Source organism: Panthera onca, chromosome C1 (genome assembly GCF_046562875.1).
Source record: "Panthera onca isolate mPanOnc1 chromosome C1, mPanOnc1 haplotype 2, whole genome shotgun sequence".
Taxonomy (NCBI): domain Eukaryota; kingdom Metazoa; phylum Chordata; class Mammalia; order Carnivora; family Felidae; genus Panthera; species Panthera onca.
The window spans coordinates 118,782,631-118,803,328 of NC_138346.1; the positions used below are offsets into that span (position 1 = coordinate 118,782,631).

The window sequence follows — 20,698 nt, forward strand, 5'->3', positions numbered from 1 at the left end:
CAGTTCTGGGAGCAGATTAAGGATGGGACGAGAAAAAGTAGGACACTCTGTGGACACAATTTGTTAGTGCTGCCATGAGGAAAGTTCTCTCTTAGCTCGGGTCTATCTACAAAGGGAGGATAATAGTATCTGGCCCACCTGCCTTGCTGGACCATTTGGAAAGAGCAAGTGGAGTTGAAGCCCAGCACGGTGCTTTGAAAGTGTGAGGCTCAGCCTCAGGGCCCTCCCTTCGGAAGCTCCCCAATTGCGACCAGAGCTGGGCGACTGGGCTTGGGGCCTCCCCTACCGTTCCCGCGGGCCGCACAGCTAAGCCTGTGCTCCAACTGCTCCCGCAGGCGGTCGTTGATGCAGATGGACTCTTCCAGGCGCTGGCGTAGGTTCCGGATCTCACCAAGATGTTCCTCAAGCAGGTCAGCCCCTGCAGCCGTCCCGCCAGGACAGGAAAGAAGTGGGAGATGGAGAATGTTGGTCACTAGTGGCACCCAGGTCGGGGAGGGGCTTGGCCAGGGGCCTCTCTGCAGGATCCCTGAACAGCCCCATCCTTCCGCCAACTGCATTCTCTCTCGCAGGGGCACTCAGGAGCACAGTGACTTTGCTTAAACAGGAAACCAGCTTTCATACCCAGGACAGTGTGGCCCTAAGCATGCCCCATGGGCCTCCTCCACACGGGGGTAAGTGTGAGGAAGTTTCAAGTGATCAAGTGATCAGTGTAACTGGTAAAGTATAAGGGAGTTCCACATGGTTTAGAAAACCAGCTGAAGGGGCACCTAGGTGGCTCAGTCAGTTTAGCATCTGACTCTTGATATCGGCTCAGGTCGTGATCTCATGGTCATGAGTTCAAGCCCCACGTTGCAGGGGGGTGGGGCTGTCAGCACAGAGCCTGCTTGGGATTCTGTCTCCCTCAGTCCCTGCCCCTCCCCTGCTTGCTCTCTCTCTCTCTCTCAAAATAAATAAATATTTAAAAAAATAAAATGGAAGCATCAAGAAAAGTGTGGTGACCTCCTGAGTGTGAGTTTCTCTCTTGAATGTGATAGGGAGGGCCTCACTCCACCCTGAGACCGTTCCTTTTCCTGATTCTCGACTGAACATTCTTTAACAAGGCATTGAGCCCTTCTTCCAGCCTTAGAGAGAAAGCCTAAGGTAAAAGTACATGGATACAAACTCATCCTGTGTGGTTAATGACCTGAACGTGACAGCACAAGTGTGTCCCTGACTCTCCCAGTCCCTGGCATGGCACAGGGGCTGAAAGGATGCACTCAGAAAGGCAACACTGGGGCATCTGGGTGGCTCAGTTGGTTAAGCGACCAACTTGGGCTCAGGTCATGATCCCATGGTTCGTGGGTTCAAGCCCTGCATGGGGCTCTGTGCTGGCAGCTCGGAGCCTGCAGCCTGCCTCAGATTCTGTGTCTTCCTCTCTCTCTGCCCCTCCCCTGCTCACGCTCTCTCTCTCTCTCTCAAAAATTAATGAACATTAAAAAAAGAAAGAAAGAGGGGCACCTGGGTGGCTCAGTCGGTTAAGTGCCCGACTTCAACTCAGGTCATGATCTCGCAGTTTGTGAGTTCAAGCCCTGCATCAGGCTCTGTGCTAAGAGCCTACAGCCTGCTTCGGATTCTGTGTCTCCCTCTCTCTCTGCCCCTCCCCAGCTTGCACTCTGTCTCTCTCAAAAATAAATACACACACACACACACAAAAAAAAAAAAAAAAAGAAAGAAAGAAAGAAAGGTTCAGCACTGAGACCTTTAAAAAAATCCATTCATTCATTCACTTATTTATTTAGAGAGTGTGCAGGTGACTGAGGGGCAGAAAGAGAGAATCCCACAAGGTGCAGAGAGAGGAGGAGAGAGAGGAAGAGAGAGAGGGAGAGAGAGTACAGAGCCCAGAGTGGGGCTTGAGCTCACCTAATGTGGGGCTGAGCTGAGAGGGCCCTTTCATTTCCTCCCAACTCTGTGAGCCAGGGACTAGAGGAGAAATAAAAAATGCCCCTGGCCCAGGTAAGAGAGCGGTAGACTCTAAATGAGAGTTCATCTCATAGGCCGACCTGCTCAGCTTTGTGTTTACCTGTGGGTTTGGAGTTCAGCTGACACATGGATGAGCCTGAGGACAGGTCGCCTGCCACGCTCCCTTTCTGAGGCCTCATCACATCCCACTGGCTGCTGCTGCCAAGGTAGCCAGGGGACAGGATTCTGCCCAGTTCTGTACTGCCTCTCAGAGGTGAGTGGGGCTGGGCAGGGTTGAGGTAGCGGGAGGAGCTGGCCTCTACATGGTTGCTCGGCAGCACAGCTGGGGAAGCAGGATGGACGGTGCTGATGCCTGGGCAGAAAGAAACATGAGTGAGGAACAGAGTATGGGAAGGGCAGGACCAGCAAGGAAGTGTGGGATTGTTAAGAATGGACACTAAAGGGGACACGTGTGGTGTCGGAGATCCCAGTCTGTTGCAGAATACCAGTCAGATGAAGACCATATCCTAGAGGCTATACCTTCCACCCCATGTATTTGCTGACCTGAGACACCAAGAGGCAGAGAGGATGGATAAAGTATCCGAAAGTCACCAGTGTACACAAAGGAAAAGTCCAGGGGCCCCACTCCTGGCTTCTACTGTAATTCCTCATGATGGAGTCCAGGGAAGTTCCAGCAGAACTCAGTCCCAAAGTCAGGGCATATGGCACATTCCTGCTCATGGGTGTGCTCAATGCTAGCATCCATGGGGGGATGTAGGACCTTCCATTTCATAGGCTGATGCTTTCCTAGATCTTAGGAAATCATGGGCCTGCCCCTGCGCCTAATCATCTCTGCTTCTATAAAAGGAAGCCCAGCCTGTGGGAGAGACAGAGAGAGGTGGGTAGGGCTGTAGTTTTAGGGTATTCATGTCCAGAAGGCTGCTTTCTTTCAGGGTTTATCAGCATGGGCAGCAGAGTAAGAAGGTAGCTCCACCCAAGCAAGGAGGAACCAACCTCTTTCCCTCCAACCAAGCCAAACTCCGCTGAGGGGTTAATGCAACTGGCACTTGTCAATTTTTATCTCCATTTGTAACTGGTTCTCAAATTTGGCTACACACTAGAGTCACCTGGGAAATGTAAACAAGTATATCCTGAGGCCTAGACCTCCCGGAGATTTTTGCCTTAACCGGTACAGCCTGGGCACTGGATGTTTTAAAATCATCGCAGGTGATTCTAATGGGCAGCAAAGTTTGAGAAGTACTGTCAGGGGTCTCTCCTTCCCCGATTAGCAAAATACCACATGTTCCTGAGGATCACTGGGAGTTAAAGAGGGGGATGAACATATCAGCATCTAAATCTTACTTGGGATTCAGTAAAGATGTGGTTTCCTACCTCTTTCACCCCTTTCTGCCCCAGCCCAACACAAGGCAAAAGGGGAAATCAGGGGTTGTTGACAGCTTCTTTTTAACCAAGGTCATGGAAGGTTCCAAGTCTATGAGTACCAGTGATCAGTATTCTCATGTTTCAGTTTCCTCTGGCCACACAACACAGAGCACATGCCCTAAACCATGCAAAGACACCAGACAGGTTCTAGCACAAGGAGATTTTTGCCCCACAGTGACCTGAGAAGCCGCCATGCACCACTGTCCACATGGAAGCTCGGTTTAAGGCAAACAAGGAACACTGGTAAGTTGTGGTCCATCAGAGAGGACTGTGCGTCAGAACGAAAAAGAAAGGGCTACAGTCTTCCTCACCAAAGCTGGTGGGGAAGCTTCCTCACCAAACTCTGGTCAATGGTTCAGATGAGACATGACTTCAACCCGTAACAGCAGACCCTTTTTCATGCACAGATGTCTCCTATCTTTCCTTTTGGACAAAGACAAACTGACAAATATGGAAAGGCAAAGGAAAAGAAAAGTAAGCCTGGGAACACTCTTGCCACTTTGACATGAGACAAGTTTGTTATTCATCAATTGTTGGTTTCAGAACTGCTAAAATAATAAGTTCTAGGTCAGAGACATCAGAACTTTCCATGGATCTCTGAAGAGAAAAAGAAAAGATGGCCACAAGGGGCTTCGAGAATTTAAGTTTAGCTCAGCCACATGCTCTGAGTGGGACGGTAACAAAACCATCCTATGGGGCACCTGGGTGGCTCAGTTGGTTAAGCTTCTGACTCTTGACTTCGGCTCAGGTCATGATCTCACGGTTTGTGGGTTCAAGCTCTGCGTCGGGCTCTGCGTTGATAGTGCGGAGCCTGCTTGGGATTCTCTCTCTCCTCTCTCTGCCCCCCTGTCTCTATCAGAACAAATAAATAAACTTCAAAACCATCGTAGGCAGAGAAGTTATACTGGAGATATGGGACTAGGAGCAGAAGACAAGGACTCAAGCCCATCTCAACCACTTACGAGTAACCTTAAACAAGCACCTTGACTTCCCCGAGCTTCACCTAGTTCCCTGCTCTGGTTCTTCCTATCACACAAGTCATGTAGGGCTCAGGTAAGCTAAAGCAAGCCCAGGCGCATGTTGCTGGGTAAGCCTAGAGTGCTACACCTGTGCAAAGCTGTAATAAGTAGGGGGCAATCTTTGAGACTTCACTGGCTGTATAAAGGGAGATGTACGAACCCTCCTAAAAATGATCTTATCTAGTTGGTTCTGGGAATCAAACTGAGACACAGTAGACAGTGAATTCATTTTCAGGGTTATCAAAAGAAATAAGCAAGTATAAACAACATTTGGGGGTTCAGATATATGTATTCTTGGCTGTGGTCTTAGGTCACTGGACGCTGTGCGTGGTGACCCTTACCATCAATGTCTGGCTCACCTGAGGTGTTTTGTTTGTTTGTTTTTTTGCAGGCTTATAATGTGGTTTTAAGGAAACTTCAGTGTGATTTCTAGTTTATTTTAAAAGCATTACTAGAAGGCAAATTCCTCACATGAGGGTTTTTCTTATTTTTTTAAGCTATAAGTGATCGCACACAAAATTTTTTGTGATGCGGCATCCAGCCCATACATGTATCAAAGTCTTTCCAAAAAGATACTATACACAGTCTCTAACTGATAAGATCAATTATCTCTGGGAGTCAGAGAGCAGAATTCACAATCAGATGTCACAGCCTGTGCTTCGGGTTCTGGCCGCCCACCTGTCACCTGTCCAGGAGTAGAAATGAACCTTGTGCAATAGGAATATGGGCTTTGTCACCTCTTCTGAATCCCTCCATTACTACCTTTTTTGCCCTCAACCTGATGGTGTCAGGATCTGAACTTGATTAAAAGCATTTCACAGCAGGAGAATATAATAGGCATGGAAAGGGTCCCCCTGAAAGTGGCCATCTTCTTCATGGCTGCTGTGTCTTGTGTAGGCACGGCACACAAGCTGTCTCTCGTGCCCTGACAATAAACACATCACCAGGCTCCAGCATACTTGGTGGGGCCCCACACTGTCAGCAGGGGGACAGGACCAGGTCTAGGGCCTGAGGAACCAATGAGACACACGCACCAGAAAGATAACAGTAAACACATCTCCAAAACAAGCAGGCAGAGCCGTCCCTCAGCCATCCGCTGGTGAAGCCCATGCCCTATGCTGTTTTCTAAGACTCCACTCTCGAAGCCAAAGCCATGCAGAGCCACACAGGGCGAGGCTGCAGTTGCCAAGCACACAAATGCAGCAGGAAGTGCTCACTTTCTCCCAACTGTTTCTGCAGCATCTGCAGTTCCTGCTGAGCCTGTGCCAAGGAGACCACGGGTGTCTCACAGCAGCCAAGGAGGGGAGGGCCAGTGGAGCTGAAGGGCAGGAAGCTGGGTGGAGCTGAGGGCAGTGGTGCCTGGGGAAGGCTAGCCAGCGAGGGTATGGAAGGAAAATGAAGGCCTAGAAAGTTGGGGAGAAAGGAGACACATCATTAGAAAGAAAGTGAGAGAAAGGAATGGGTGAAAGATTGAGAAGATGAGACTGTGCCCTGACCAGATGTCTCCTTGGGGGGTGGCTATCATTCAATGTGGTGAAGGGCGAGCATTGCTACCCAAGAGGCAGGGCTGGCCGACCTCTCCGCCTTCTCCCCTGCCAGCGGTACCTGCATACATATCCTATGCCCTCTTAGAAACTACTGGCTACAGAAGGCAAGGTGGTGCCACTGTAGCCCCGGCAGCTACGAGAGCCCATCCCAGCCATCTGAGGCACGGACGGGTCAGCATAGCCAGGCCTCAATGCTCTCAAGAGTCCCTGCCGGCCCTTGCCCCTGTGACAAGACTCTTCCTACACCTCGAACTCTTCTGAAAGCATGAGGGCTCACCCCAAGGAGGGCAGGAGCGTGCCCGGACTGTGGGGAATGTGCCTTCCTAATGCATGTAATTCAAGACTCTAGCAGAAACAAACCTCAGAATCTCAAATCAACATGTTCATTCACCAAATGAAAAATAAAGGTCTTGCTGAAGTGACTTAGGCACAATAGCTTGCATGTCTGTCTGCGTGTTCACACCACTTAAGAAAAGTTCTTAATGCATGCAGATTCTTCAGGCCCTGATCTACTAAGTCATAAACTTTGGGAGTCTGGCTTAGAAATTTGCATTTAAAAACATCTTCACAGATGACCATTATACAGCCCAGCTACAGACAGGTCTTTAGGAACCCTGGGATGTTCTGTTGTTTGACTCTGTCTCCTTTTTCCTAAAAACAGTTATATGGCAGGTAGCCCACAAAGGGAGTAGAAACCAACCAAGACTGACCTGTGGAGAATGTCTCCCGTGGAAGATGATTATATTCTAAATCACATCCCTTGCCCCAGGGTGCTGACACTCTATCAGGGCGACACTGCAAAGACACCCCCATTGCCAAGTGACAGAGGCCAGGCATCCTTCAGGGAGGCATTCTGATTTTGAAACCCCTGGCCTTCTGTTCTGCTTGACCCCAAAGCATTTACACAGATGTCCATGGTGCTAGGCAGACAGCTTTTCCCCATTGATTTCCTGGGCCAGCTGCTGCCTATTCTGCCTGAGAAACTTGGGAGCCCAGGCTCAGAGTCAGACACATCCCTTTCTTAAGCTTTTGGCTGACTTGTTCTCAGGAGAGATGGGGCAGTAGAAGGAAGCACTGTGCTCTCTGGGGGCACCTTACACAAACCAGCCAGTCATGGCAGGAGGGAGGAGGCGAGGACAAGCTTTGCCCTTCCCGGCCATCACTGGTGCGAAGCTGTAAATGAACAGCACACCCCTGGCAAGTAGGCTGGGACAGGTAAATGAAATGTACCCCTCGAACTGGTTCCAGGATATGCATCATGTACACAGCAAGGGCTAAATCCACGGATGGTCACGTGACATGAAAAGACTCTTGGCTGAGGACGCTGAAGCATCCTGAGCAGCTGTTGAGGCCCACAGTGCGGATAAAATGGGTATTGCTTATAGGCAAGCAATAGCTGTGAATTTCTTTCTGTGCTCTGGCTACTGTAATCCTGGGAGAATCACTTGGCCTCTTTGCTCCCCAGGGCGAAGTGAAGGAAAGAAATGAAAATGTTTAGCTTTAAAATGATTGGCCAACTGCTGGTCAAAATGGGTACACAGGTCAAAGTCTGTTGTAGATTTCTGATTTTTCTAAAATATTTAAGACAAAACTCAGACACAATTAGCGAACTAGGATGGTCCCTTGGTTTCATCTAGGATTTGATGCATACCAGCCCCTTACAGTGGACACACTGGTCCCTGACAAAGAGTCAAAGAGGCAGCTGAGGGAGAGGAGACAAAGCTCCTGCCATGTTGGCTGTCGCATACCTGGATGGGCCTGGCTGGCCTCCTGGGGGGGGTTCTGGGGAGCTGGCAAGCTGATGGGGTTGCTGCTGGGTTCGGCCTTAACCCCCTGAGGTGCACTGGTTGCTGATGGTTTAGAAGACAGTACAGCAGAATGACTCGAATGGTGGATGGAATCTACAAAACCCATGAATGAAAGAAAATGTTTGGTGGTCCACAAAGAACGGGAATCTGGCCTTATATTTAACCAGGGGTACCAAGGCAGAGCCTTGCTTTCTGGGAAAGCACCAAGCACAAGCCCTGTGCGCAGCGTTCATTTTCTTGCTTGCAGATAGCTGCCGTAGTCAGGCAGGCTGCCTCAGAGGTGAAAGTGGGGCCCAGACCATGAAAATGGCGCCTCCCAAAATACCAGGCAGGCCCGACAGCATCTGTGAACACTGACAGATACTTGGGGGGTACCGTTCAGGAAATGCAGCTAGCAAGATCACTGCAGGAGGGATGAGATATCCCATTTTAAGAGGGAGGTCAGTCAGACAGTCCATGCTCAGGAGACAGTGGGGAAGAAAAGTCTGCCAGGATCCTCTCCCTCTTCCCACTGTGGTTCACCTTGGGTCCACCAGCATGCACATCCAGTGGAGACCCAGTGACAACTCCAGAGTCATGAGCAGAAAAAAGATCCTGAGCCACTGGGGCCTATGCTTGGCGCTTGGTCCCACAGCCATGTTCAGCCCGATACACACCAAGGTGGATTTATAAGGCCTGGTTATGGACGTCTCCTCTCAGACTAGGTAAAAGCGGTACCACTCAGAAAGTGGAGGCTACCTGAGTGACTGGGGGGAGCCTTCTTCTCTTCGTAATGTGTGTACTCGCTGGCTACGTCCATGTCAGAGCAGGCCTCCAGCTCATCAGACAGGAAGGAGGAGCTGCTGGGAGAGCGCTGGGGGTCTGACAAGGCGTGGCTGCTGCAGGGCGTGAGGGACCGGGCATCCAGCTTGGCCTGCAGGACTTCAATCACCTTCTCCTTCTCCTGCAGCTCCCTGCTGAGCCTGTGGGGTGAAGCAACAAGAGGTGAAGCCGAGGTCACCGGACCAGCTAGTCCTGATGAAGGCACATGGGAAAACCACAGAAGTCAAGGGAACCATTCCTGCAAAGAACCATTGAAATAACCCATCTCTGATTAGGAGCAGAGAATAGGTGGGGTGAGGGGGTGGAGGAACAACAGCCACCCACTGCACTGGCCGCGTGATACTCTGGGGACTGGCAGACACTCGGCCACCCCTCTAAGGCACTGCTGCTCCAAATGTGGCCCCAGCAGAGCTGTGGGCTGACACCTGCTGGTTACCAGTCTCCAAGAAGAGAAGCACAGAAATTGGAGGTAAGCATTGCCATTGGCAACCAAGAGCAGTATAAGTGGAATCATCTCGTTGGTTGAGGGTCCAGCGCATATGTGTGAAAACAAAAATAAAACACTTTGTTCTTCACCACACATATCTTGAAAAGCACTATGTGGTCTCAAAGCACACTTCTGACACAAAGGGGCCTGAACTAGTGGCTACAATGGATTTTGAGTCCATATTTTACCATACATTTTAAGACTATATGCAGTGACTTGTTGAAAACTGGTTCCTAAGGCACTGTTGCCTCGCAGGGATCTGCAACATCTAGGCCTTTCCCCTATGAATGGATTCTTTGATTCTTTTTTTTTTTTTTTTTCCCTGAGGAGATTGGACGGTTATTAAGCTAGCTGTCAACTCAACTCGGGGTAAGCCAACTCAGCACTGCACATCTCGTCTTTAAACACACAGGAGGAGAGCTGGGGAGGGGTTCGGAGTGCTAAGGGCCCCTGAAACCTGTTTAGTTTACTTTTGGGTCAGTCCGACTCTGGGTCTGGAGAATAAAGATGCAAATGGAAATCAACAGAATTATATCAAAAGAGAGTAAAGACTTAGGCTAAGCACAACAGTAAGATGTTTCATGAATGAATGAAGTCATTACAATCAGCATTTCCTGCCCCCTGATTTGTGAAGCTGCATTCACCCTGGACCCCCTGGGCCTTGTTCCTGATTCCTTCACCAGATCCTATCTCAAATTACCTGAGAGCCAGCGGTTCGAGTCCAGCTTGATCTTTCTCACTTTTATGATCTTCTGCAAGCCAAATTCAGAAAGAAATGGTAAGAAATTAAACAGGTCCCACTTCCCCCATTACAGGAGGAGCCTCTGTGGGTACAGAATGGTGACTCCTCTGTGCATGTCCAGGATGCTTGGGAGGATTGCTCGGAGAGGCTTCAGATTGTGCCCTCAGAGGGGAGACCTGTAGGGTCTCCTGAGCTCACCAGGCAGACCTCCCTGACCTGGTATCAGCATCGTGACTTCCTCTGCCCTAAATCAATGCAGAGAAGTTTAAAAGGCACTTGCCCAGCTTCTCTCTGGAACATTCTAACTTCCAAGCCTGCCATAGATGGATTCCCAGATGTATGCTCTGTGTCCCATCATAGCATTCAATAGAACCCACTCTTGCTCTGAGGAGATGACAGACATCCCTGTCCCACCTCTGTACCTGCCACCAGCATGTGGATGATTGGCTCCCAAGACTGATCCTGCTATATTCCCTTGGATGCTCTCAGGAAGTTTTTTTGAAGTAAAGGGCTCCAATAATAACCAATATTCCCAGCCTTTGCACTATGACATTTGGTGCCTAGACCATGTCCAAAGGGCAAGGTGCTTTATCTATATTTGAATTATACTCATGTATGATACCATGCAGTAAACAAAGAAACAGAGACACTGAAAGGCTAAGCCATTGCCCAAAGCAAGTTAATGGCAGCATCTGGGCCACAGCGTGGGTCTTGAAATTCACAGGTCAGGCTCTTTTCAGTATGATGAGGTCCTCCGATCTCTTAACACTGGGTGGACACAGCCTACTTCCCTAAAGGTCACTTGCCACCAGTGCTCAAGTTTCTGCAGTTGCAATCATGGCCTCTCCAACCCATTGAGATGTGTTCCACCTCAATGCCCACCCACCAACCAGTTCTGATCCTGTAATGGCCCCAGGAAAGGAAGTGGAAGCAGGACGTGGGTTAAAAGGCTGCGGGAGTGACTGAGAATGTGCCAAAGCCCTGTGGCCAACTTACTGGTGCTGAGTTTGCTGGTAAGCCTCTCTGTCAGCTGGCTTCCTTGACCAAGTTGCTCCCTGAAGCTCTGCCCCAGGTAGTAGTCAATGTCATTGCTCCTAAGAAGGTCCTCAAAAGATTTTACCGTATCTTTTGCATGCTGGGTGAGAAGATAACAGATACCTCTCCCTTCTCTTATCTTCTGGCGTAGGTAGGATAGTTCTCGGGCCTGATCCTGAATCAGGGAATCATATTTCCTAATGCAGGAGAGAAGAGGAAAAAGAATGAAAAAGAGTGAATATTAAATCCTGGGGCCTCTGTAGAGATTTCTGTGAGAATATCTCTAAGGAGCTCCCACAAGCTGAATTCTGGCACATAAACCAAAGATGGTATTTAAGAGTATATCCTGCTCTGACAAATGACTACAACAAATTAGTATGCCATTGTTCTATGTCCAAACAGATCCTAAGTTCTAAGGTCAATACAGTGGCAATGTTTATACTCCTTCCAGGACTAGTAGAGTGTAGACTCACAGTTGATACTCAATAAACACTAAATAGATACCCAATAAATACTAAAAAATAAATTCAGTGATTAGAATGACTTAGTCCTAAGTCTGGGTGGAATCTTTTATGCCTTCTGTTTCAAAGACCATCTATAGATGGCCATTATACAAGTTCCGGTTCCACACAGTGTCTGGCAACATGCCTTTGCCTCGTCTTTCATTAGCAGGTAGAGGCTATTCTCCACCTCCTTAAATGTGGGCAAGCTCTGTGACCACTATGACCAAGATACTATAGTGGAAGTGATACGGTGCCAAGTCTAGCTCTTAACTGTCCTGGCAACGACCACTTCTGGTCTGTTGGAAGCCAGCTGCCATGCAGAAGGGCAACTACCCTGAGACCACCATACTATGAGAGGCCACCACCAGGAAGAAAGACCCCAGAAGACAAGAAGCCACATGGAGAAAGAGAGAAGCCAAGGAGCACTGCATCACTAGATGTGTGATTGAAGAAGCCACGCCCAGCCCACTCAGGACTTTCAGATGACTCTAGCCCCAGCCACTATCTGATGGCAACTGCATGAGAGACACCCCCAGTGAAAACCACCCTGCTGAGCCCAATCCACATAAACTATTGTTTGAGGCCACTAAGCTTTTTAAGTGGTTTGACACTCAGTGCAGATAACAAGGACAGATACCGAGATGGAAGTCTACCCAGTGTTTTCAACACAAAGTACCAATATCAATAATAGTTCTGGTAAATAGTATTGAGGACTTAGTATGTGTTATGTAATTATAAGTGCTTCTACTAATTCTTTTTGTTTTTCAAATGTTTACTCACTTATTTTTGAGAGAGACAGAGAGAGAGAGAGAGTGTGTGTGTGTGTGTGTACAAGTGGGGAAGGGGCAGACCGAGGGAGAGACAGAATCTCTCTCAAGCAGGCTCTGAGCCACCAGTGCAGAGCTCAACATGGAGCTTGAACTCACGAACTGTGAAATCATGCCCTGAGCCGAAACCAAGAGTCGGAGGCCCAACTGACTGAGCCACCCAGGCACCCCTGTACTAATTCTTTTAAACCTAACAACCAGGCTTTGAGATAGGTTCTCTTACTATCCCCATTTAATAGGTAAAGAAATAAGCCCAGACTGTGTGCTGACAGCTCAGAGCCTGGAGCCTGCTTCAGATTCTGTGTCTCCCTGTCTCTCAGCCCCTCCCATGCTTGTGCTCTGTTTCTCTGTCTCTCAATAATAAATAACCACTAAAAAATATTTTTTTTTTTAAGAAAAGAAAAAGAAGTAGGCCCAGAAAGTCCAAGTAAGTGGTATGGCTAGAAAGTGCCAGAGCTAGGATTCGAACCCAGGCAGTCTGACGCCGGTCTTACTACTACACCACATATCCTGTCACTTTGCTAACAGGTTCCTGAGATGAAATGCCGGAGAGCTGCTGTCTCCCAGCAGGGCCCACCTGTTCTTTCTTCAGATCTAGGCCTAGCCTGTTAACAGGTGCTCTGCTGATTGCCCCGACTGGTTCTCTCTTCCACCTGCCCGGGCTACCCAGCCTCAAACACAAACTTAGCCAGCATCAGTTAAACAAGGGTCCAAAGAGTGCCCTCCTTACCCAGGCCACGAGGCTGACCTCAGCTCCTCGGCCAGCTTCCCTTCCGCTCCAGTTTTCGGGAGCTGGGCCTCTAGCTGGGACACTCTCTGGATCAGACTCTCCAGATCCTTTTTAGCCTGAAGCCCTGGGGGGTAGAAAGCCCCAGTGCCATCGGACAGCCACCCCTCATCCTCGTCAGTGACACTATGAGGGGAGGATCCCTCGAGGGCGCCAACGGCCTTCAGCTTTCGAGGTCTCTCCAGACTAGATGAATAATCGCTTGTCACTGAGAGGGACCGCACCCGGCTCTTGAGGTTCTGAATGATCTTGTTGGCGTTCTGCAGCTGGGTCTTCAGGTCTCTGATGTCCTTATGGAGGACAGAGATGTCTTCTGACTTTCCACACGCCTGGAACTCCTGCTTCCCTCGATGGCTCTCCAAGGGCTTTTTCCCAGGGGGGCTGGCCAGCGGTGAGCCCATCAGGTGCCCCTCGCACTCTGAGAAAAGACAAAGACATCTTCCTGAGTAGAGCTGCATATCCTGCGGTAGCTGAAAACTGCTCTGTGGCTGGGCTAATCATTACTAGAGCAAAAGTTGAAGCAGAACTTTATTCGGCCCTGCACTCTCCTAGCATTCAAACATCGTATTTCTTACCCACCCAACAGCTCTGCAGGTCAGGTCTGGTCACCTTCTGTTGTACTGAGCATTTTTCTTCTCTTCACGATTTCTGTTTGGTGGGTGTCCCTACAGTCAAAGCCATTTTATTGTGGACAATTTTTTAAACTTAGGGTTAGCACGTCCCCAACAGCTCATCTTGTCTTTTCATTAAAAAGTAAGCTTTTTCTAATAATCTGTTGGATGGAACTTTTTTTTTCCTTTTAATTAATGGCAGTATGTTGAAAACTAATTATAGAAATTCAAACTCATGCTCAGCCTCATTTGGGGCAAGAGTTCTCTGCCAGACTCTCCTGTCCTCTCTGGTCCTGTGTCCCCTTCAGTCCTCAACACCACCCCCAACCCCAGCCCATCAGGGGTGGGACAGGCCGACATCCCCCAGATGTGGGTGGACAGGTAAGCCCCGCCCTCATGCTCCTACCAGGACTGGTGCTCTCCTCCCGCTCGGCCTCATTCTCGCTTCGGCCACATGTCTCATAGCCCAGATCCTGGAGGTCCACCTGCACCTGCTTGCTGTCCTGCTTCACCAGGGATTCACCTGCTTGGGAAGAGACAGAGGGTGTTACAGAGGATCTGAATTTCCCACATACACCCTCAACCTCAGTGGCACACGCCCTAGCCCTCAGGGGGTAGGAGGTCAGGGCCAGAGTGGGATGGGTGCTTCTTTGGACTCAAGTGGGAGAAGAGACCACCCACTCCAGGCAGGACTTCCTTCCATGGGGTTGAGCCTATGTCTGCTGCCGATGATCTCACCTACAACAACCGAGGCTTTGTAGGGACCAGACATCTCTAAGTTGGGCATTGTATATTATCCTTAGAAGCCCCAGTGAAACTAGCAAGTGCTTTACCCACAAAGTTTCAGTAAATACATGAATGGAGCTGAACTAATATAGAGTCCTAAAGCATCTAAATCCTCACTGTTCAGTAAGATTGCTACTAGCCACATGGGACTACTTCATATTAGATTAATTAAAATTAAATAAAATTTCCCAAGTTGAATGAGCATGACTCCTAAGCAGATGTGATGTAGATACAGAACATTTGTATCACTGCAGGAAGTTCTATCAGAAAGATTCTAATTTTTTTTAATGTTTATTCATTTTTGAGAGAGAGACAGACAGTGGATGGGGGAGGGGCAGGGGGAGGGAGACACAGAATCTGAAGCAGGCTCCAGACTCTGAGCTGTCACCACAAAGCCCGATGCAGGGCTGGGACCCATGAATCATGAGGTCGTGACTTGAGCCGAAGCTGGATGTCCAACTGGCTGAGCCACCCAGGCACCCCTGGAAAGCATGGATTCTAGACCAAAGATGATGATGTATTTTTGAAGAATATGATTTGGTGCCAAGAGAAGGAGAGAAACTATCAGTTTATGTTGAGAGAGGTAAGACATTTTGCTGACTATACCAAAAATCAGCAAATCTAGGGGCACCTGGGTGGCTCAGTCAGTTGAGTATCCCAACTTCAGCTCAGGTCATGATCTCACGGCTCGTGACTTCAAGCCCTACATCGGACTCTCTGCTGTCAGCACAGAGCCCGCTTCAGATTCTCTGTCCCCCTCTTTCTCAGCTCCGCTCGTGCACACACACTCTCTCTCACTCTCTCTCTCAAAAATAAACATAAAAAAATCAGCAGACCTAGATGTTAGCCCATTTCCTCCCTATATGCTCACTGCAAACTTGCTTTGTTCTTTATTCTTCTCTGCCACGTGCAGACTGAAGTTACATATCCACCTTCCACAGTTCTAGGGCCGGGGTCAGGATGACACTGGTTTCGAGTCTGGGGAAGAAAAGTGAAGTCTGCAGAGCACACAGCTTCTCAGGGAGAAGACAGACGCCTTGGTGACGATGGGCCTAAGACTTACTAAGCATGACTCGGTATTTCTCCAGCTGATTGGCCTGGGCAAAGACCGTGGCTTCGGAGATCAGCAGCTTCTCCTGGAGATCCTGATAGCGCTGTCTGCATTGTGCCAGCTGGGAGCGCAGGTGCTTGGTGGATCCAGGAAGGCCACATTCTGACTGAGGCCCAGGGTCTCTGGCCTGGGGCTGGTTATCCAGCTGTGAAAAGAGCCAGCACAGACACCAGGGTGGTCTGAGGTCACGCACTGTGCAGCAACTGCCGCTGCCCCTTCTGAGCCTTGTGGACTCTCTGCATGGGTCTGTCACAGCGTGCCTCATGCCACTGGCAGTTGCTTGCTTTCCTGACCGAGCTCCCGCAGACCTGGGATAATGTTTCATTCATCTCTGTGTCTACAGCACATAGCACATCGCCAGTAGAGTCTACTGGGAGCTCTGCTCGAATGTTCGTGCAATGGTTAGAAGGAGAAGGGGTAGAAACCTCTGCTTGTTTCTCCCTGCTCTCAGAATCCTCTACATTCTCCATTTACTGAACCCTCAGCAAAGCCCCTCCCCTTAAGAGGACCCCACTAGCCCCTCCTGAGCCTCAGGAGCAGACACCTGTGATGAGCTGTGACGAAACTGGCAGTGATAAGGGAGAGATGTCATTACACACCACTTGTCTGGGCTGCCTTAACTCCAGGCATCCCTAGACCGCATCCTATGAAATAATCTGTTCCACGCCTTCCCTCCCCACTGTTCTGAGTACTAAAAGGGCAGAGACCAGCTCCTACTGCCTGCTGCCAATGCCTACTGTGTTATCTGGAAAAGTAAGCACTCCAGAAATACGTATGAGAAATTAATTACTCAAGTAATGTTTATGACATGATGTTGTAAAAGCCTTTCTAAAGGCTGAATGCGTGAGGAACATTGCTGCTGCTCGTGGTGCAAAGGTGCCCTTCCCTCAGTCCCTCCTGACCCACAGGACGGAAGTGTTGCCTCCAGCCCTTCTCCAAGGGTCTTTCATTCCATCTATTTCTGCACTTACTTGATCGGCAGCCCCTGCGAGGGCAGCCCCAAGGTTGAGGCTCTGGGGCCTGGGGCAGGGCTTCGTGGTCACGTGCTCTTCTTCTTGGCATTGGGACTTCTCAGGAAAACAGCCCGGCTCTGCATTCATCCTGTCGATCTCCTGGGCCAGGCGCACGAGGAGCTCTGGACTAAGTGGACTATCCCTGTCCCTGCTGCTCAGCACCAGCTGCTCTTTGAGGAGGCTGATGATGCTGTGGGCATTCTTCAGTTTTCCCTGGAGCTTTCTGAACTCGGCCTGAAGGCTGCTCTCATTCAGACCCCCCTTGGTTGCCACAGTTCCCAGCGTCACCTCGCCCTTCTCCTTGTCTTCCTCTATCTCCCATCCGTCAGACATTGCTTCTCCTATCTGCTCTTTCAGCTCTGCATTCTCAAGGCAAAGGCTCAGCATGGCATTCCTGCAGAAAGCACACACAGTCAGGGGCTGCTTCTGGTCTCTGCCTCAGGTCCCGACAGCACCCCCCGTCTCAGTCCAGCAGAGACTCGGAGACACCCCAAAGCGTGAAGCCACCTCAGAGGCCTACAGCTGCTCCCTTATACCGTAGACAAGGGAACCAAGGCTCAGGAAGAGAGTGAGCCTTGCCCACACTACCACCGCTCCTTGGTGGCAACACAATTACTAAAAGCCTTGGGCTTAACACACTCCGTCTTTACCCATGTCGTGGAGCCCTCCTATTCTAATTTTAAGTGGCCTCTGGAATAAACAAGGTTAAGAAAAAAAAGAAAGAAAGAAAGACCTTGCCGAGGGCAAGTTTATTATTAATTATCTATTAATTATCATCAGTTTCCAACCACTGGATGAGAGATGGGGACCTAGGAAAACATGAAATAAATAATACTAGTCAGAACTGCAACCAAATGTACTTCTTTAAAAAAAAATTTTTTTTAAATGTTTATTTATTTTTGAGGGAGAGAAACAGGCAGAGTGTGAGCAGGGGAGGGGCAGAGAGAGAGGGAGACACAGAAACTGAAGCAGGCTTCAGGCTCTGAGCTGTTAGCACAGAGCCCGACGGGGGGCTCGAACCCACGGACCATGAGATCATGACCTGAGCCAAAGTCGGACACTTTACCGACTGAACCACCCAGGTGCCCCTCAAATGTACTTCTGTAATTATTTGCTTTATGCCTGGCTCTTGTGATAGATCATCTTTAGGAGGGTGGGGACTCTTTCTGTCCTGTTCACTCTGTATCCCCAGAGCCTCTACAGTGCCTGCCACAGACAACATTCATATTTATGGAAGAAATAAAACAGATAAACAACTAATTTTCACTAAGACATTCTAGGCCCCATCCTTTCTTCACACTAAACCCTTCAGCAGGGTTGGATGGAAGCAATAAAAAACATGGCTTTAGCAAGGCAATGCATTTAAATAGGCATTTTGCTTAACCTCTTTGAGCCTCAGTTTCCTGTTGCATAAAATAAGGATCACTCATACCTACTGAAGTAATTGGATGCTGAAATGAAATTGCATATATGGTATGGTTAACTCAGGGTCTGAAACAGAGAAGTCATTTAATCCTGCTGTACTAGCTGCAAACCTGAAAAACACTAACATAGAATCCTATGAGGTGCTTGTTAAAAAAAAAAACAAAAAAACAAAAAAACAAAAAAAAACACCCAAAACTTTAGAGCTAAGGCCTATCAATCTACTTTTTACTTAAGTTCTGCAGGTGATTCTTAAGCACACTAAATTGAGAACCACTGACTAGAAGGGGCAAAGGAAACAAGTAATTCACACCCAGAAGGATTAGCAGTTGGATAACCCCCCTCGATTGGGTTTCTTAGAATCCTGAAGTCTTGGAATCAAGAGCAGGGCTTGTCTAGTGAGAATCAAGGAAGATAATTCTTTAGGACATAGGAATCAGACAGGCTCTCCATGAGACAGTTTCCTCAATGGAGAAGAAGGGGGATAGGGCTTTTGCCAAAACAGAGGTGTAAGAGGGAGAGAAGGGAATGCATGTATAGTATGGAAAACAATGCTTGATATTATGTTATAGCTTCATGTTTTGGGGGAAAATTCCTTTGTTTTCATGATAGTAACTGATGAAGTCTCAAAAGATGGATAGATCCTAGCTTCTACAGTATCTGTGATTCTTAAGGTTGGGTGGAGAACTAAACCAGAGTTTCAGGTTAGTAACTCCAGGGAAAAAAAGAAAATAATCCATGAAGGTACTGACATGTGGTTTGATTGTATATTCAGCTGTAGTATCAAAAGAGATGTACTGTTCTTACCCATGAGCTTAACCAAGTTTACATATAAAAAAGGCTAGAGAAAAGTTATGTTTGGGGCAGCTGGCTGGCTCAGTCGGTAGAGGGTGCGTCTCTTGATCTCGAGGTTGTGAGTTCAAGCCCCACATTGGGCAGAGAACTTACTTTAAAAAAATAAACAGGGGCGCCTGGGTGGCTCAGTCAGTTAAGCATCTGACTTCGGCTCAGGTCATGATCTCACAGTCCATGAGTTCGAGCCCCGCGTCGGGCTCTGGGCTGACAGCTCAGAGCCTGGAGCCTGCTTCGGATTCTGTGTCTCCCTCTCTCTCTGCCCCTCCCCTGCTCATGTTCTGTCTCTCTCTGTCTCAAAAATAAATAAAAACATTAAATAAATTAAAAAATTAAAAAAACCAAAAACTGAAAAAAAGTATGCTTTCACTTAAGTAGAAATAAATATCATAATAATTCAGAGTAAAAGAACCAGCATGAAGGATGCCCACAAGAATATTTCCAAAATTGTTTGGCAAAGTATACAACATAGAAGAAAAGGCTCAGATATTAAAAATTGGAAGGCAGGGGTCTAGCCATGGACTATTATGCAACTTTGAGCAAGTTACTAGAACTTTTTAGACCGGAGTTTCCTTGGCTATGAAATAAGGATTAAGCTAGATGCCAAGGTCCTCTTTGGCACTAATATCATTTGAGGACTCAGGGATGTTTAAGTGGCACATAATAGGGAAACAGTAGGGCATGAGTTAGATTTGCACCGCCGTGTTCTAAACAACAGGACACGAGGATTATGACCCTCAGGGGCGAATGAATGAAAGGATTAGCCGTACATCATTGGCACGATCCTGGAGCATCTTTTGAAAAAACACCGTTAAAAACAGAGTGGCCCATCTAGCCAGTGAATCAGCTATCTGCCACTTTTGTAAAGCTAACAAAACAGCAGAGATGATTAAAATTGCTATTCCATGATTTAAGGATTTACACTGCTGAGGGAGAGCTGCGTGGGGATGAAGGGGCCCCTGTATAAACTCTCCTCCACAGACCATTCTGCCCTGCATGTAATAGTGAAGCATCGTGGGTAGCAGGAGATTCCTCATATGATCCAGTCAGTTCCAAAGAGCAATGCCTGTCATACAACTGGGAGGTTTTCACTTGTGACTGTATGGCTAATAATGGGCATTATTATATTGAATTAAGACCACATTTAAATAATTTGAATGGTAATTATTGATAATCACTACTATCCAATATTATTAACTCTTCCATAAAGAATTTGAGCCATTCGTGCATGGAGCTTGGGCTGTGGGCCCAAAAGCCCTAAGCACAAATGCTTGGCTGCAGCAAGGTGAGCTCCTTGGCTCTGGTGGCCTCTCCACCGCAGGCTCTCCTTCTCTGGGGGGTGTCCTACCTGATGTGGGCCACAGAGGAGAATCCTGCTTCCTCAATTTGAGCCTTTAGCTCTTTCAGTTCCCCCTCAGCTCTTCTTTTCTCCTCTAAGTGCTGGTGGATCTCAGCCCTCAGGTGGAGCATTTCCTCCTGAAGACCCCTGTTACCATCCCCTCCTGTCGAGGAAGGAGGGGGAAGACATATGTTCTGGGTCTCTGCAGCTGCCAGGCTTTTCTCCAAAGCCACCTTGATGAGCTGAAAGGAAAGCATAATTTAAAGAAGTTAGGTCATGAAGGGGGATCCCAAAGGAACATCAGATTGCAAAGGCAGCCTTTAGTGGGGACAAAAAAGACGGCCCTAAAACAAGCTCCCCCTAAGGACTTCCTCAGCCATAAGGGTCCTGGGCACTGGTTTGGGTGGGGAAGACACCAGGAGAGTGGGGAGAATTAGTGCGATGGGCAGGAAGAGCAGCATCCAGAGGTAGGTGAGGAAAAGACACAAGCACTTCATAAATAAAAGCAAATGCCAACACATGAGGTGTAAACAGGACTGGAGAGCGTGGATGCTGTGATTGTTCCCTCTCCGTGGGACAGAGCGAGGAAAGTCTTCTCACAAGTCA

The 20,698-nt window shown here is 48.5% G+C and overlaps 1 protein-coding gene across 21 annotated transcripts in view; it reads right to left on the reverse strand.

The window, feature by feature from the left end:
• The window catches only part of LOC132671191 (myomegalin), a 216,426-nt gene that overhangs the window by 15,379 nt on the left and 180,349 nt on the right, over nucleotides 1-20,698 (reverse strand). For 13 of the 21 annotated variants that reach the window (XM_060621698.3, XM_060621700.3, XM_060621699.3 and 10 more), the window contains 12 exons: nucleotides 20,102-20,334; nucleotides 16,438-16,873; nucleotides 15,419-15,611; nucleotides 13,976-14,092; nucleotides 12,902-13,376; nucleotides 10,803-11,038; nucleotides 9,765-9,816; nucleotides 8,494-8,717; nucleotides 7,696-7,848; nucleotides 5,618-5,803; nucleotides 2,060-2,311; nucleotides 287-418 (listed from right to left, as the gene is read on the reverse strand). In XM_060621698.3, the coding sequence (XP_060477681.1) occupies nucleotides 287-418; nucleotides 2,060-2,311; nucleotides 5,618-5,803; nucleotides 7,696-7,848; nucleotides 8,494-8,717; nucleotides 9,765-9,816; nucleotides 10,803-11,038; nucleotides 12,902-13,376; nucleotides 13,976-14,092; nucleotides 15,419-15,611; nucleotides 16,438-16,873; nucleotides 20,102-20,334 (2,689 nt within the window). The remainder of the gene's footprint in view (nucleotides 1-286; nucleotides 419-2,059; nucleotides 2,312-5,617; nucleotides 5,804-7,695; nucleotides 7,849-8,493; nucleotides 8,718-9,764; nucleotides 9,817-10,802; nucleotides 11,039-12,901; nucleotides 13,377-13,975; nucleotides 14,093-15,418; nucleotides 15,612-16,437; nucleotides 16,874-20,101; nucleotides 20,335-20,698) is intronic. The other 8 variants (XM_060621709.3, XM_060621704.3, XM_060621713.3 and 5 more) reach the window with 3 other exon arrangements.